This window comes from Spermophilus citellus (assembly GCF_964194105.1).
Source record: "Spermophilus citellus genome assembly, chromosome: 16".
NCBI lineage: Eukaryota > Metazoa > Chordata > Mammalia > Rodentia > Sciuridae > Spermophilus > Spermophilus citellus.
This window is the reverse complement of record NC_138196.1, coordinates 9199010-9210900: the sequence shown is the minus strand read 5'-3', so window position 1 is coordinate 9210900 and position 11891 is coordinate 9199010. Positions and strand designations below refer to the sequence as shown.

Below are 11891 nucleotides of genomic sequence, written 5' to 3'. Positions count from 1 at the left end.
AGACAGCACATCACATGGGCTGTGTGCAGTGCCTTGTCCCCCGGTGGGTGTCCCCAGGCAGGTCAGGTGTCTGGGGCAGTCTTACCTGCCTGCACCCTTTCTGCTCAGGTGAGGCTGACCATCACACCCCTGGGATCGGAGTTAGGGGCTCAGACAGAACTCTCAAGCCAAGTGTGGCTTGAGGACAGATGGAAACTCGGGCCCCATGGCCCTTGCTACGCATGGACGGCTGCACTCTTTGTGTTGCTGGTGCTCTGGGTCCGGAGGGGCAAAGCATGGGGCTGATGCTCAGCACTTCTCTAGGTTGGCATTTTCTTTCCAGAAAGACCTAGGACTTGGTCATTCCCAAGCCCCTTGCATACTGATATACTGTTATTTCTACTCAACAGATACTTGCTGAGCACCTTCTGTGCTAGAGGCTCCCCCTGATGCTGGGGACAAAGAAATCAAGCTATTTCTTAAACACAGTTACCTATATAAGTCAAGTGACTGCTCTTGAACACTCAGGGTGACAGCCATCTGAGGCACTCACACCCCTCAGAAATTACCCAGCAGCCACTAAAATCATAATTATGAGCAGCATTTTGTGACTCCCCAGGGAGGGTAACCATGATTCACAGAATCCACCGGGCACCTAGGAAAGCTGGCAGCTACTGGAGGCCTGCAAGTGTAGACACAGAACTAGATCCTGAAAAGATACACAGCATCCTGGTCTCACAGTGCCTGAGCCTGCCTCCTGAGAAGGGTGTGGCAGAAGCTCACAGAGGGCTCAGTCCCCTTCACTCTAGGCCAAGACCTGAATCCTGAGCAAAGGAGCAGTCCAGCTCCTGAGTGCCCAGCTTTGGCCTCATGAGAAACAAAGGGACTTCTATCTAAGCACATTTTTCACAGTACTTTCTCACCTTGACTCTAAGCAGTGTCAAGGCAGGAAGAGTTCTACCATCAATAATGTCTTTTTTCTAAAACCCACTTGTTCTGAAGTACCACTGGTACCAAGGGCTCAGAGACTTGTCTCTGGTCCCCAGTGGAGAAGATGGGCATTTCCACCTGACTCTGAAGAGGCAGAGCCTGAGGACAGGGCAAGGAGGTGCTTCCTCCAGAAGGCCTTGCCGGTGACCCTGCCTGTACCACCCAATCACCTCCCCAGGCCCAAGGCTCCAGAGCCCAGCTGTATAACCCTCCTGGCTGGCATCGAGTCACTAGAGAAGGCTGTTTCATTGAGGTTCTCACTTCTATCAGAACTGTAACAAGAACCTTCAGAACATTTGACTTTAGTAGAAAATATTCTTCTACTAAATCATCGCTGGCAGTGTGTGGGTCACCCACTGCTCCCTGCCCTTCAGGAAAAGGTCCTTCCATCAGAGTGGCTGGGAGCCACCACCCTGCACAGCTCAAGCTTGGCTGCTGCTGACTGGCTGGGCCTTCCCCATGTAGTCCCCATGGGACAGAGCCCTGGGACATAAGCCTCAGGTCTGTGACAGAAGCCACTTGGATAAGGAAGCTAGAGGAAGAGACCAGGCCAACGGGGGGTGGGCAGCAGTAAGGCCCTGCCCACTCAAGGAAATGCAGGGTCAGGAGTGCTGCAGCAGGACACCTACAGGTGACCAGCAGGCACCACACCAGAGGCACACCAGCCACCAAAAAGCAGCACATAGCGTCTGATCCTCCTTGCATGCTGATACACAATGCACACACCCAATCCACACACTCGGACAGCAACATCCACCCAGACATGCAAGAATCACAACTGCCCTGAGTGTGATGGTGTGTTTTTAATAAGCGTGAGGACAAAGGCCATTCCACAGGAGATGATGAAGTGTCCAGGGGGTTAAGACAGTCCCCCACCCTTGGTTGGCCAGGTCCTGACTTCTAGTGATCTCCACAAGGTCTCTAAACCATCTGACACCGTCCTCTGTGCAGATTGGTGTGCTGTGCATGGCCATGTGTGCAGCTGGACCGGACTCACTGGACATCATCGTCATCAAAGAGATCTTCAAAATCTATGTAAACAGAACCCCACATTAATGGGCACATAGGGAAAGCATCCCAGAAACCCACTTCAAAATTAATTACAGGTAGTTGAAGACACAGACAGTAAATGATGTGGCAAAGGCCTTTCCCCACGACAGATGCTCAGCTTTAGCTAACAGGGCTCACAATTCAAGGGGACAGTGTGGTTTCTATGTGCTTTTAATCTGTTCTTTCGCAGGAAGACACAGGTGTTGCACACTGACAACCACCTCACAGCTGCACTGACACCTGTGCTAAGGGTGACATGCGGAGGGGCTGCAGAAAGGTGGCAGAAGGACTGTGCCACTGAGAATGGCCTTAGGGGGCCTGGAAGAGGTGAGTTCAAGACACAACGAAGCCCCATTCCTGCCAGAAGCAGCTGGATAAACACACAAGGCACTGGCCGGGTGACCACAGCCAGGGCCAATTTGTCCTTCTGTATTCCTCTGTGCACCTTTCAAGTTCTGGACCTCATGCCAGCATCCCCTTCACCATGGGAAAAGAAAGAACTAAGCCCCCTCCTGTGGGCCCTGGCCTGAGGACGTGGTCAGACAGAGCGCTGGGGCAGGCCCCACACTGGCCTTTTTGGGGAAGGGCAGCTCCTCTGGCCACAGAGGGAGTACTCGCTGCCCACTGACCTCTCTGTGTGGTGCTATTGCTCTAGATACTTCTTTCCCTCTCCCCAGAGCATCCCTCTGCTCCACATCTTCATAAGGAGACACCTTCCAGGGCAATCCCACCCAGCCCTCAGGGTGCAGTTCTGTCCCTGCCTGCCACCTCATCTAACTCCTCCACTGCACTGTGAAACAAGCCAGGGAAGAGAGCAAGTCACACTCATCGTGAGGACCCACTGCCCAGCAGACAATGGATCCCAAAGTCCACCCAGCTGACGAGCCAAAGGGCTGTAGGAGAAATCTCAACTGAAGCCAGAGGCTCCTCGTGGACAACAACAGCCACCACCCAAGATGGGCAGCGCCTGCAGGAGGACTCTGACATGCTCCTGAGCCCAGAGGCAGGTGCACAGGAATCCACTGACTGTCTTTGGAAATCTTTGGAAATCCTTCTCACTGGAATCCAAGGGCCGTCTTTGGAAATCTCAGCACTGACCATTGAACACAGTCAATCATCTCTAATTTAAGAGGCTAGCAAAAGACAAAAGGGACTTTTGAAGATCACTGAACTGTGAATTAATGGTCCAGCACTAGGAATGAGATGGCCCTGCCTGGTGAGAATCCCAGGTGCCCTGCGTAAGCCACCCTCCTCACCAAGGAAGCTCTGGAAGGCGTCCGCCCTTCCGCACCTTGTGTTCCCTTGGGCAGAATTTACAGAAAGGCTACTGAGGCTCTCAAAGCTCAGCTCCAAGGTCATGGGATGTCTGATATCAGCTGGTGGCAGCCATGTCCCCTGGAGAGACTGCACCTTATTTACAGCAAGGTTCCTCTTCCTGGACAGTGAGCCAGACCAGCATGGACTCAGGGGTCATTTGTGAAGGCAGACACCAACGCGGCAAGATCACACCCCAGCTGCTACTAGCGAGTAACAAAAGCTCTTTGTAGGGACAAAAATCATGTGATTACAGCGGGACAGAAAAAGGAGAGAAATCTCATTTACCCTTCTGAGCAGGAAATGTATGTTGTGTTTCCCCTGTTTGAACCCTTGGCAAGGGCCCAAATAACCTGTATGGACAAAGCCTTCAGAAACCAGAGGAATAAGAGAAACATGCCCGCTAGCACACTTGAAGGTTCATGAGAGGTCAGCTTTCAGTGTGTGTTTGGTAAAACTTCCTGGGTAGCTAGCATGAAAAGTTCTGAAACAAGATGAAGTGTGTCCTCGTCCTGACTCAAAGATGGGGAAGGGCTGAAGCTGGAGAGTGGATGCTCCTTGCAAAGACAGCCAAGGGCAGACAAGTATAGGAAAGGAAGAAGGGAGGGAAGATCAGGAGAGTACAGCCACCCGAGAGAACCTGTCCAGGGTGACAGGCCAGCCACAACTGGCTGTTAGCATGTGCTAACATTCATGCCACGTACTCAATCTCAGGCCCTACCATGTGAGACAGGGAGCAATTTCATGCTTCTCCAGATGTGGCCGACAGCCAGTTTGATCGCTTCTGCACTGTACTCTGAGAACGGCAGTGTCTTGGCTTCACTGTTCCATGATCCTAATTATTCAGGTCACAAGATCATCCCACTGTATTAACTTACAGGAAAAACTTTTAAATAAAACCAGGCATGCAGAATCCCGGCACCCTTACCATTAAAGAAGTCTGCATGGACTGCTTTCTCATTGGCTGCCAAGTCCATCAGGAGTCCAGTGCTGCCTCCTGCCTGGGGAGTGAAAGGTAAGTTATGTGAGCTCTTTCCCCAAAACAGCTTTGAGTTGTCATAGCACCCCATACCTCCAGGGAACAGGAACAGGGTGAGGGGTGACAGGCAAGTACTCAGGGTGGAGTTAAGAATTTTAGTTGCAAATAAAGAATGTGTGTGAAGGGGGAATTCAAGGAGCAGTTTTTTAAATTCTACATTCCTTAATTTTTCCCTTTCAAAAAGAGAATTTCCATTGCCCTGAGTGCCACTCCTCATCTGTGGACCTCAAGTTCAGCCTCCAGTCCCCTCCTGGACACTGCACAGAGACCACAAGCTTGTGCAACCCCTGCCTTCTGAGAATGCAACCATTTCCCTTGGAAGCTGACCTGCCCTGGCCCTTGTGTGCCCTCAGAGCCTCCCACAGCTGAAGCTCCTCCTGGTGGCAAAATCAGGTCACTGCCACCGCTGGGCAACAGAATGCACTCAGGATTCTGCACGTTGCTTAGTCGCCTGGGAAGGATCAGTACAGTGTCCTCTGATGGTAGCCGTCTGGATGGCTGGCCACAGGAGCCTGTTCCTGCTCTGGTCCCTACATCCTCGAAGGTGTGTGCTCAACTCTCAGTGCCAAACACCTCCCGTGCTCCGTGTCAGGCTGCTGCCAAGGTTCCAAGACTCCCCCCTTCTCAGCCAGCCTCCCCATCCCAACACTACAGGAAGCCACGCAGACGCCACCACGTAAATCCTGGGTCGGGGTTCTCCCTGCTCTCACCGGCCTTATTCAGGCCTTCTTCAAGTTTCCTTTCTAATTCCATTTTCCAGCCGCCTGGCAAATCGGAGCCTGAGGCCTCCCGCAGGAGCCTTAAAACCTGACAGGAGCTGGGCTCGCGGCCCCGGGAGTGGGATGCGCAGGATCCGCCGGCTCCGTGCCGCTCCGCCGTCTGGTCCTGCGTTCTCTCCTCCCCCCGGTACCCACCCCGCGGGCCCCTGCCAGGCAGGAGCTGCGCACCCCGGCCAGGCTCGTCCCCAAGACGCGCGGGCGTCGCCAGGCGGAGAACCAGCTCCCGCTTTCCGGCAACCGCCCCTACGCTCGGCCAGAACGCCGACGCTCCCACCTCACCTCGTCCAGGTCCACGTAGGGACCGGCGCCCTCGGGGAACATCTCGTCCACCGCCGGCTTCATCTCGGGCCTTCGCGCTCTGCCCACTTCCGGCTCGCCGCGCCTACTTCCGGCGCTCCCACCCGGCAGGTCTAGACGCTGGAGGACTGCGACTCGGTGGTGCCCGCCGCGGGCCCGAGTCAGCCCGGGTGGGCTCCGTGCCGCGCCATCGGGAGCTGGGCTGGTCTCGCCGACCTGCGTGCCCGGGGAGGGCGCCGAGAGCCGGAGGCTGCGTCGCCGCCGACGGGTGGAGGGAGCGGGGAGCTCTTGCACGTCGAAGCCCGACGTGGAGCGGGCCGGGCACGGCAGCTCTTCCCAGAGAAGGATGCGGACGCCAGGCTCGGGGACGCGCAGCGACGTTCACAGCCGCCGCGCGCCACCCGCGTCCGCGTTCTGGGGCTGCCCGCGGAGGCGGGACCTCGCGGCGACCCGAGGACATCCCGGAGTCCTCGGAATACCGCCCAGGGCCGCCCGAGTCTCCTCCGGAGCGCGTCCCCGGTGGGAAGCGGACTCCTACGAGCGCCGTGCCGGGGGCGAAGGCACCAACGGAACGGGCCTGTCCCCTGGGCGCAGTGCCACCCAGGTGGCACGTTCCCCCGCGGTCAGCGAGGGCCAGCCTCGAGGACATCGGATTACTGAAATAAGCCGGTCACCGAAAGACACGGTGTCCTGCTGGAGGCGCCGGGAACGTGCCTGGTGACACTTGTTTTGCCACAATTTGTGACGGAGAAAAGGGGGTAGGGAAGGAAAGGAGGGAGAGACCAGAGCCGAGAGGGAGCAGGAGGCGCCTGGCCTGGAGTTGGTCCGCTGCCCAGAGTGCAGCCGCCTCCGGTCTGAGGCCCAGCTCTGCACGTCTGTAAAGCCCAGTTTTAGCAAAGAGCCCTGCTAAGCCAGCGCAGCCAGATGTGATCACCCCGACATCTGATGGGGTTCCTCCGCCCTCGCACCCGTGGGTATCTGAGCTCCCTGGCCTCCTTCCACAAGTCCTGTTTAGCAAGACCCACTGTGCTACCTTCAGTCACTTTCCGTCCATCACCCAGCCTGCTCCTTGCTGTCCACCCCCACTGCTGCTGCTGTTGGAGTTGAACGCAGGCTTTCCCACTGGGAGGCCCCACAGGCCCTTGCCCCTGACTTGGTAGTCCTGAATGGAGTCTCTTACTCCCTGTTAGTGTCCTTGAATCATCTTTTCCTTAACTTTCAGGAGTAGGTGAACATGGAGGTTGGGAGGGGCTGTGGAGGCCAAGGGACAGAGCAGAGATGTGAGGGTATTGTGGCCTGGACAGGGGCCAGCCTGGCCTGAGTGGACAGGGACTGGATTCAGGGCAGAGGAGCCTCAGATGCCAGGTCAGAGTGTGTCCCCTGAGGCACTGAGGGGCTGCCACTGGCTGGCTTTCTTCCCTGAATGGGTGTGAGCCTCACGGTCCTCTTGGCTGGCACACCTTGCACAGACGGGTCTCCCTGCACTGGGGCTGGACCTGAGGCACTCCTGCACTGCCTGTCCACCCTCCTACTCCCACAGGACTGCCCAAGGCCACTCCCTCCTCAGCCTCGGAGCCTGAACCTGGGCCCTGACCCCCCTCACAGCTGGGCTCACCTGTCCTCATTCCCTGCTGCTCTCAGGATGGTGCTCTGTGTGAAGTGTGGACACCTGGCCTGGGCTGACTGCTGCCCAACTCCGTGTCCCCTGCTGGGGACCAGCTGAATGGCTTTAACGATTCAGGCTGAGCCTCTGTTCCTGCCTCAGTTTCCTCACCGGCAATCTGAGGGTTATGGAGAGAACTGGAGGAGGGGGTGACACAGAGGCGACTCCCCATGGATTAAAGTGTGCAGACATTTATTAAAGCAGAGTTCCCAGGGATCAGAGCAAGCCAGGTTAGCTGGCGAGACAATAGAGCAGAGGCACTGTGTGCAGCTGTGGGGTAGGTCAGAGTGTGTCCCTGGCCTGTGGCGCCCCATGGCCTGTGGTGTCTCTTCAGTGAGAGGTTTAGCCACCAGACCCCCACCCTACCATGGCTATGGGTCACCCCAAGGCAAGGGCAGTGCAGCCAGGCAGGCGTCAGGCTGGATGCTGCTCAGTCCTCCTGGTAGGGGATGTGGAAGCCCAGGGTGCTCCCCAGGGGGAAGTGGGCAAAGAAGGTGCGGGCCAGGTCCTCCAGCTGTGGGTAGGCGCCCAGGCTCTGCAAGTACTGCACGTAGTTCCAGAAGTCAGAGGTGGAGAAGGGCCAGTAGGGCAGAGCTGGAGGTTCAGCATTGGGGTCTGAGAGACACAGGAGGCAACCTCAGGGGCTGCCCACTGCCTGGAGACCCCTCTGGGGCAGTTGGACAGCTCAGCAGCACCTGCAGTGGTGGGGCCTTCTGGCCTGGAGCAGGGCCCAGGCTGCCCCTCATCATCCTAGGAACAGGGGCCAGTGTCCCTGCATCTTAAGGGTGCCAGGTCTAGGGACAGAGGAAGAGTCAGAGAGGGGAGGGATGAGGACCTGAGGTGGAAGAGGAGGAAGGGGAGGGGAGGCCACCCTCACTCCTCGGTGAGGTGCTGAACTGGGAGGAGCTGGCTGGTAGGATTGTAGGGGCTTGGGCAGTGTCCTGGGAGGGGTTCAGAGGAGAGCAGAGCTTCCTGGTCCTAGAGTTTGGGCAAAGACACCCAGATAATACCTGTGTTTGAACTTGAGGGAGGGCCCCGGACCAATCCCAGGCCTGAGGGTGGGAATTTCGGGGCTTCATTGGTCAGGTGTGTTCCCAGGCTGCTGGGCAGGGCCTGCTGGCAGTGACCCACCTTCTCTCAGTTGAGCCAGGCTTCCCATCATGTCTGTCTGGTAAAGAAGCCCTGGCCCCAGCAACCACTGCTTCCACCCCACCCAGTTATTGATGTAAATGAAGAAAGGGCCAGGAAGAGCTTACCTGCCCCCTCCTGCACAGCCTTGGCCCCTGCAAAGGGAAGGGGAGGCCATCAGCCAAGCATCCCAGACCTGACCCACACTGCTGAGTGGACCGCAGTATGGAGGGGAGAGCACCGGAGGGCAGAGATCTGTCCCAGGGTGGCCCCTCACCTGCAAGAGGCCCCAGCAGGAGGCAGAGGGACAGCCCCAGCATCCAGCAGGCCTCCATCGTCCCCAGTTGCAGCCAGTCGACTCCTCAGGTCCACCTGCAGGAGCCCAGAGGGCGAGACCACTGTGCACCAGAGCCAGCCTTTCTGCCACCCTGGGAAGCTAGTGTCTGCCCAGTGACTCCGACTTCAGTGGTTTCAAGCTGTCATTCTCCCATGAAGCCCCCACCTGGTTGGCTTCATTGATTCTGAGTACTTAAAAGTCTGCCTTCCTTGCCCTCGGATACAGTCCCAGGTCCCCAGAGGCTTTACCTTCCCTCCGTCTGCTCAGCCCAGCCGTGCAGCCTGGATGTGTTGCTGCCAGCTCAAAACTTCCTCTTTATACAGGGGCTGGGGACAAGGAAGGAAATGTCACCTGTCTGACTGTCAAACTGAATATCTCATTCCCAGCCAGAGGACTGTGGGCTTTTGTAGCCCTGCGGGCAGCAGAGTCACGGGATCAACTTGTGAGACTTGGATCCAAGATCAAATTGAGAGAAAAGCATCCTTGTGCAGTCTGTTTCTACAGCATCCAGGCCTGAGATTCAACCTTGGCACTTGGAACAAACCCACAAGAGAGCGGGCATCTGCCACTGGGACCCATGGAAGCTTCCTGTCCTGGGGTGATGTGGGTGAGCCCAGAGCTGCCCCAGCAGTACAGCTGGCAGGAGTCACAGAATGACTGTTGAGCAAAGTCACAGGCAGAAAGTGTGGGGCTGAGCTGGACCTGTCTCCAAACCAGAACTTTTGGGCTTCTGCAGAGCCTATCTCTAGTCTGGAGGGAGAGTGTCCCAGCCCAAGGGATGCCAGCTCAAATGCCAAGGGGTCCTGAGCCATGAGAATGCTCCTCTCTGCACAGACCACCACAGTGCCCGAGACCACCCTGCCTCTCCGAGTCAGCGCAGATTCCTGGCCCTACCCGTGAGGGCTGCCATCCCATGGGACACTACCTGTCAAGGGGGCCGGTTCCTTTGTTTTTCCTCTCCACCCCAGGGTGCTTCAGGGGTGCTGGGAAACTTGCTCACCCACATGTTTTGGGATTCTGCACCTAAAGATCCCCAGCTCCACCCCAATTTGCCCACAGATCCCCATCCTAATGGCTGAGGCCCATTCTTTCTCTAACAATGCCCTAAATTTACCCAGAGACCCACAACTTGCATGATAATGCAGACACCCACCAGATTAGACTTTGGGTTTCATTTTCAGAAACCTGGTCCCTGTGGCTATAGGAGGTAACAGGTTCTCTTGGGGGCAGCTGCTCTGGGGTCTCCAAAACCACAATTCACTAAAAGAACACACAGGACTCGTCACGGGGATGCGCTCATGGTTGGTTTTATTACAACAGCTGGACACAGAGGGAAATCTGCATGGGACAGGCCCGGGCCTCCAGTGTCAGAGGAGAGAGCTGCCCGTGGCCATGGCTCCTGCCCTGCTGAGATGGCATCCCAGGATGAGTTAGGAAAAGCACACCCGACAGCAGTCGCTGTACCTTCACGACTCTGTTCCTGACAGAGGACTACTTCAAAAGTCTAGGAAGACGGACAGGAATGGTGTTTGGTGGTGGGGGACTACAGGTGCACATACGTTCTGTCTTCTCTTTCTGTACATATTGTAGATAATTTATCTCGTGTCAGGAAGTCTAAACAGCAGCAGTAGCTCCCTGTGACTGGCCTCCACGTGGAGGCCCTGCCCTCTACACCCCTTGCCCCATCCACTGGTCCTCCCCCACCCCTGCTCTCCTGCAGTGGGCCAAGAAAGTCCTGGAGGGAGTTTGCCCGCCCCCCCCCCGCGTGTGTTCTGGTTTGGGCAGGAGAGAGATGTCCCCATCTTTAGGGATCTCCAGGGATTCTGTTGAAATCAGGTTCTGACTGGGTGGTGGAGCAGGGGGGTGCTCGGCATCACTACCAAGCTGCAGGGCCTGGAGCACACCTGGGGTGGTAAGGCTCAGCAGGGTCCAGGCTGGAGGCCCTGGAGGACCTGACAAAGTGCAGGTGCCACCGGCTCCTCCCCCTCGGAGCTCTGAGTGAGCCCAGCATGGGCTGCGTTTCCAACTTGTTCCCTGTCAATCCTCAGCAGGGTGGTCAGCATCTGTGCCTCTGGCTCACGTGGGAACGAGCAAGGCAGCTTGAAATACCTGAGTGTCCACCTCCCCGCGTGAATCCTAACTCAGCGGTGGACCCTGGTACCGGTGGGTTTGGAATTTGTCCAGCAACTGCTCTGAAGCCTGGTTGACCACCACTCCCTGGCTTGGGGTCTTCCCTGTCTCACCCCTTGTCCCTGCAGGGCATAGGGCCCTCCCTGTAGACGCATCAGAGGCCTCAGGAGGTCCACTGTCTGGAGTAAGAAAATGCTTGGGCTGCATAAAACCATCTGGGTGGACAAAGGCTGCCCTGTACCCTCTAGTGATAATGAGAAGGCGCCGGCTGGCGGCCTCAGCAGCGTGGCAAAGATAAGGTCTCTGGCGCCCCCTCCCGCCCACCCCGGAAACAGCAGGTGTGGCCCGGGTCTTGCAGCCCCCAGATGCCCAGGCCAGTGCCCCAGGGGGCCACCTGCTCTCTTGGGAGACTCAGGTGTTACTGCAGCTCTTCCCCCGGCCTCCTCCCTTCCTGCCCCATGGAGTGTGTGCAGTGTCAGGGCTGGTGCCTGCTCATCGCTCAGACCCCTGCCCTCTCCAGCCAAGAGCTGCACCTCCTTGGGGCTGAGGACAGCCTCCTCTGCAGGCCTTGCTGCCTCACGTATCCCCTCGCCTGTCACTCTGTCCTGGGTCCTCCATCCTGGCAGGTGGCCCTCTTGCCCAACTGTGTCCCTGGGCTCCTGAGAGAGCCTGGTGTCCAGGGCCTGAGCAGTTGCTGGTGGAGAGTGGCTCTCTGCCTTCATCCAGCTAGCCAGGGTTCCATCCCAGAGGCCCCTCAGCTGCCCCCTGCTGCCCCTCCTGCATCACAGGACATGCCATTCCAGTGGCTTTGGCCCACCTCAGTACTGTGCCATACTCCCCCCAAACCTGCTGAGACCCGGGCCTGGGTCCTCGGGAAGCACTGCCCCTGCTCCAGGAGTGGGAGGGACGTCTTCTCATGTCACCTACACTCGTTCCCAAACCCACAGGTTCTGCTCATGTTATTAGCTCAATAAAAGAACTTAAATATCATGAAATCAATGAACATGAACAGGCAGACTTTGGAATGAAAGCCACGGTGACTTAGACACCGGATGGAGCAGGGTCCCAGACCCTCCCTGCGGCTTCAGGGGAAGAGGGCCAGGGCGGACCCCACAAGGTCTCTCCAGGTCTGATCCGCTGGGGTTCTGGGAACAGCATGTCTGGAACGGGGCCCAAAGTGCCTTG

At 57.2% G+C, this 11891-nt stretch overlaps 2 protein-coding genes across 5 annotated transcripts; both read right to left on the bottom strand.

The window, feature by feature from the left end:
* Window positions 1-1753: 1753 nt before the first annotated feature.
* On the bottom strand, window positions 1754-5805 carry LOC308635218 (COP9 signalosome complex subunit 9). 3 transcript variants are annotated; one of them, XM_081269508.1, is made up of 4 exons: window positions 5431-5805; window positions 4262-4334; window positions 3622-3686; window positions 1754-2000 (listed from the first exon to the last, which is right to left on the bottom strand). In XM_081269508.1, exons 1-4 carry the CDS (start codon window positions 5491-5493, stop codon window positions 1773-1775), a joined length of 429 nt encoding a protein of 142 aa, XP_081125634.1. In that variant the 5' UTR covers window positions 5494-5805; the 3' UTR covers window positions 1754-1772. The 3 variants fall into 3 exon arrangements, with proteins under 3 accessions (XP_081125634.1, XP_081125633.1, XP_081125632.1); XM_081269506.1 differs by lacking the exon at window positions 1754-2000 and adding an exon at window positions 2007-3536 and having other exon boundaries at window positions 5431-5642; XM_081269507.1 differs by lacking the exon at window positions 3622-3686 and having other exon boundaries at window positions 5431-5586.
* Window positions 5806-6223: 418 nt separating this feature from the next.
* LOC308634917 (otospiralin-like) lies at window positions 6224-8861 on the bottom strand. Of its 2 annotated transcripts, XR_014019110.1 has the most exons (5): window positions 8825-8861; window positions 8517-8611; window positions 8368-8394; window positions 7478-7726; window positions 6224-7229 (listed from the first exon to the last, which is right to left on the bottom strand). XR_014019110.1 is itself a non-coding variant. In XM_081269114.1 (4 exons), the coding sequence occupies exons 2-4, from the start codon at window positions 8572-8574 to the stop codon at window positions 7542-7544; spliced, it is 270 nt and encodes an 89-aa protein (XP_081125240.1). In that variant the 5' UTR covers window positions 8575-8611; window positions 8825-8861; the 3' UTR covers window positions 6224-7541. The 2 variants fall into 2 exon arrangements, 1 of the variants encoding a protein (XP_081125240.1); XM_081269114.1 differs by having other exon boundaries at window positions 6224-7726.
* Window positions 8862-11891: the final 3030 nt, after the last annotated feature.

Coding starts and splice junctions, on each gene's coding strand:
- LOC308635218 (XM_081269508.1), bottom strand. CDS start 5,493: ATGAAGCCGGCGGTGGACGAGATGTTCCCCGAGGGCGCCGGTCCCTAC. Junction 4,335..5,430: donor CCTACGTGGACCTGGACGAG/GTGAGGTGGGAG, acceptor TTCACTCCCCAG/GCAGGAGGCAGCACTGGACT. Junction 2,001..3,621: donor TACATTTCCTGCTCAGAAGG/GTAAATGAGATT, acceptor CTGTTTACATAG/ATTTTGAAGATCTCTTTGAT.
- LOC308634917 (XM_081269114.1), bottom strand. CDS start 8,574: ATGGAGGCCTGCTGGATGCTGGGGCTGTCCCTCTGCCTCCTGCTGGGG. Junction 8,395..8,516: donor CCTGCTGGGGCCTCTTGCAG/GTGAGGGGCCAC, acceptor TTCCCTTTGCAG/GGGCCAAGGCTGTGCAGGAG. Junction 7,727..8,367: donor GGCTGTGCAGGAGGGGGCAG/GTAAGCTCTTCC, acceptor TGTGTCTCTCAG/ACCCCAATGCTGAACCTCCA.